General features: G+C 51.7%; 1 protein-coding gene across 1 annotated transcript; it reads right to left on the minus strand.

Annotated features, from left to right (window-relative positions):
* Window positions 1–923: 923 nt before the first annotated feature.
* On the minus strand, window positions 924–1,701 carry MPV17 (the record flags this gene model as incomplete). Its single annotated transcript, XM_005854921.1, has 1 exon — window positions 924–1,701. A coding segment is annotated over one exon (362 nt), but the record flags the coding sequence as incomplete, so codon positions are not given.
* Window positions 1,702–3,044: the final 1,343 nt, after the last annotated feature.

Genomic DNA, 3,044 nt, shown 5'->3' on the forward strand with positions numbered 1-3,044 from the left:
CCGAGGGGCGAGCAGCAGCGCCGGGAAGATCGACAGCAGCGACTGCAGTCAGCCAAGGCGGTGTGGAGCGCGAAAAAAGCGCCGTCGGCCAAAGATCTCTCTGCGGAGGCCATGCAACGCATCGCTCAAAAAGCCTGGCACCGGTGCCACGCAGGGTCTTTGGGCCTTGCGGGCGAGGGATATTTGGAAAGAGAAAGGGAAGGACATGGGGGGGTGAAAGAGGTGGAGGCGTGTCTGTTGTGCGAGGAGAGTTTCAATACCTTAGCTCGCCGGCAGCACCGGTGTCGTTTATGCGCGCTACCTGTATGCGGGGATTGTTCGAGCAAGCGACTTCCTCTGGGTGCCTATTTAGGGGGAGGAGGGAGGGAGGGAGGGAAAGGGGGAGGAGTCGAAACGATGGTTCGTGTCTGCGACGGTTGCTTCAATTGGGGCGTCTACGAGATGCTGAAGCTGCGTGTATCAGTGGGGGGGGAGCGTGTGCACGACAGAAAGGAGGCCAAATTTGTGGAGGCGGGAGCCAGGGAACGGGCGGAAGAACGAGAACTATTCGGGCAAAGTCGAGAAAAATCGGGGGGCCGAGGTGGGTTGATGAACTGGCTCCGAAAAGAGGCTAATCCTGCGGGACAGGCGAGTCGGCGGGCGACACAAGGCGTGATGGCGGCGATGGGGGAGTTGCGACACGGGCTTCAGGATCGAGGGGAGCGACTCGAGAGCCTCGCGGATAAGACTACGGAACTGGCGGATAGCTCCGCCCAATTTGCGGAGATGGCCAAGCAGTTGAATGAGCGGTATGGGGGTGGAGGAGGATGGTGGTGAGAGGGTGGGATAGGTGGCGAGAGTGGAAGAAACGTCCTCAGGAAAAAGTTGAGTGGGATCTGCCGGCGCGTCGGTGGCTGTAAATAAATTCAACGACGGAATGGTTTGTGGAATGTGAGAACTTCTTTCGGGTGCACTCGTTATGTTGTGGAAGGGATCCTTCTCCATGCTATGATGTCTTTTCACAAGTTGACTTTTGCTGGTAGATTTTACTATTGCTCAGACATTGTACGTCTTATTACAGCCTCTTCACTAGAGCAACGGCAACTCTAGTAAGAGATGAAGCTTTCCCCCGCTCTATCAACACTTTCTTCCTAACTCTAAACCCTTCCATATGCACATTATGTCTTTCTGCATTTTCTTCTTACTGAGTCCCAAGGCCTGTACATTGTTATCTCCTGCTTTATTTACATGCATCAAATCTTGCATTTCATAGACATTTTCAGTCCTCCCCAGATACCACATGCATTAATAGAGTAAAGCATCTAAGGATGTCTTCGTGCGATGCATTTTCCAGTCTTACTTACTTATGGCTGATTGCACTCAAAAAAATATTCCAACAAAATCCGACGGCATTGCTGTACAAGACCTGGTAGTGCTGAGGGACAAAGCGGAAGTTGACCATCATGGCCGGTATCCACACCGCCCAATTTGCGATCAGGGTCTCCTTGTAGTCTCTCTTCAACTTACGCCGGAGCTGGTCCATGTCGAAATTTCCATCCAAGAATTGTAGACCTGAGAAGAAGACAGGGATGAAAGCGGGGGCAAATATGCACTGATCGACAGCCAAACGCTTGAGAGCGCCAGAAGTATTTTGAACAGGGGCTAGCCGAATAAGGAACGAATACCAGTGGTGCAGAGCGGGCCCGACAAGGACACCTCCCAGCAGGAAAAATTTAGCGGTGCGGTACCAGTCGTAAGGAAGAGTGGGAGTGGGAGACGAACGTGCCACATTCGGGAGGTCTGTAGCACGTTCTTGCTGCTTTTCATATCGGGTGAGAAACTGGCACGCCACGTCGCCCGCGCCCATGATGAAAGAGGAGGTGAGGAGCTTTGTTTTCACTGGATGGTCTTTCAACCAGCGGCTATAGATAGCCCAGGGTGAGAGGAATGGTGATGAAGTGGCCTCGGTAGATTTGACAATTTTCCTGGTGGTGTTACAGTTGCTTGGAGCAGTTAGGAGACGACTCGGCAGTCGTGTGGTCCCGCAAGTCCTCTTGAACCAATCCCCGCGCGCAGACAAAAAGAACAATTTGTTTGTGTACTTCATGCTTAAATATTGCTGCCGTGTAGTCGAATCTCTTAAGACTCAGATGCAGGTTTTCGACGGTTGCAGGTCAGCACCTCCCAAAGCCGCACGGACCACACACCCTATTCTTGCCCACCAGCAGGTATATTCTATGTCTTAAATCTGAAATTCGGGGGAAATGAGTTCATCAATACCTCATCTTGTACATATCATGACCATTTTCTCATGCCTCATCAACGCGCGCAGGTACGCAGTGTCGCGCAGTTTTTTCTTATTGGTGTCATTCTAGGCGTGTGGATGTCGCTGAAAAACCTCCCGTCACCCGGAAGACTGACCATGACTTGGTGTTTCTAGTGTAAAATACACTGCGCTCAAGCGTTGCCCGGAACCAATATCCTTCATGCGTCCATAGCGATTCATTAACATATCGCGCTGGTCGTGTGTTGGCTCGATTTTTCCTCAGACTGTGGACGTTGAAGTCCTCAGCGACTAGTGCTGGAATGGCTTGAACGAGACCCGTATCGGCTGTTTTCATAACGTACCCTGGACGTCGACAACGCAGTAAAACTAGACTGCATGGTTTGTCGTCAATCATGACACTTCTACGCTACCGTTTGTGCGTCGTTTTCTTCGCGTCCCACATTCACAACTCCCTATCTGATGTAAACTAGCGGATGTTCCTGGCAGTGTGCTTCCGGGTGTTATTGTCCTTCATCTCACGCTACGAGTTCAGGCCCAGCTTGCTCACCATCGTGCAAACCAACTCTAAAACAGGCCATGATGGCTTGTAAAGCTCTTGTTATTGGCTTCCTAGGCATCGCAAACGAAGTCACCGCCATTTCCTCCACTGTATCCGGTTTCTGCTTTCGGCGTGCGTTCTTCACGACACGACGCGCGTCATCATTCAGTGCTGCCGCTCGCATGACCACTCAAAATCACCCACGCGCATTATTCTTGAACCCTGAGAATCAGCACGCAG

The sequence above is a fragment of the Nannochloropsis gaditana genome (assembly GCF_000240725.1).
Source record: "Nannochloropsis gaditana CCMP526 unplaced genomic scaffold scaffold349, whole genome shotgun sequence".
Taxonomy (NCBI): Eukaryota; class Eustigmatophyceae; order Eustigmatales; family Monodopsidaceae; genus Microchloropsis; species Microchloropsis gaditana.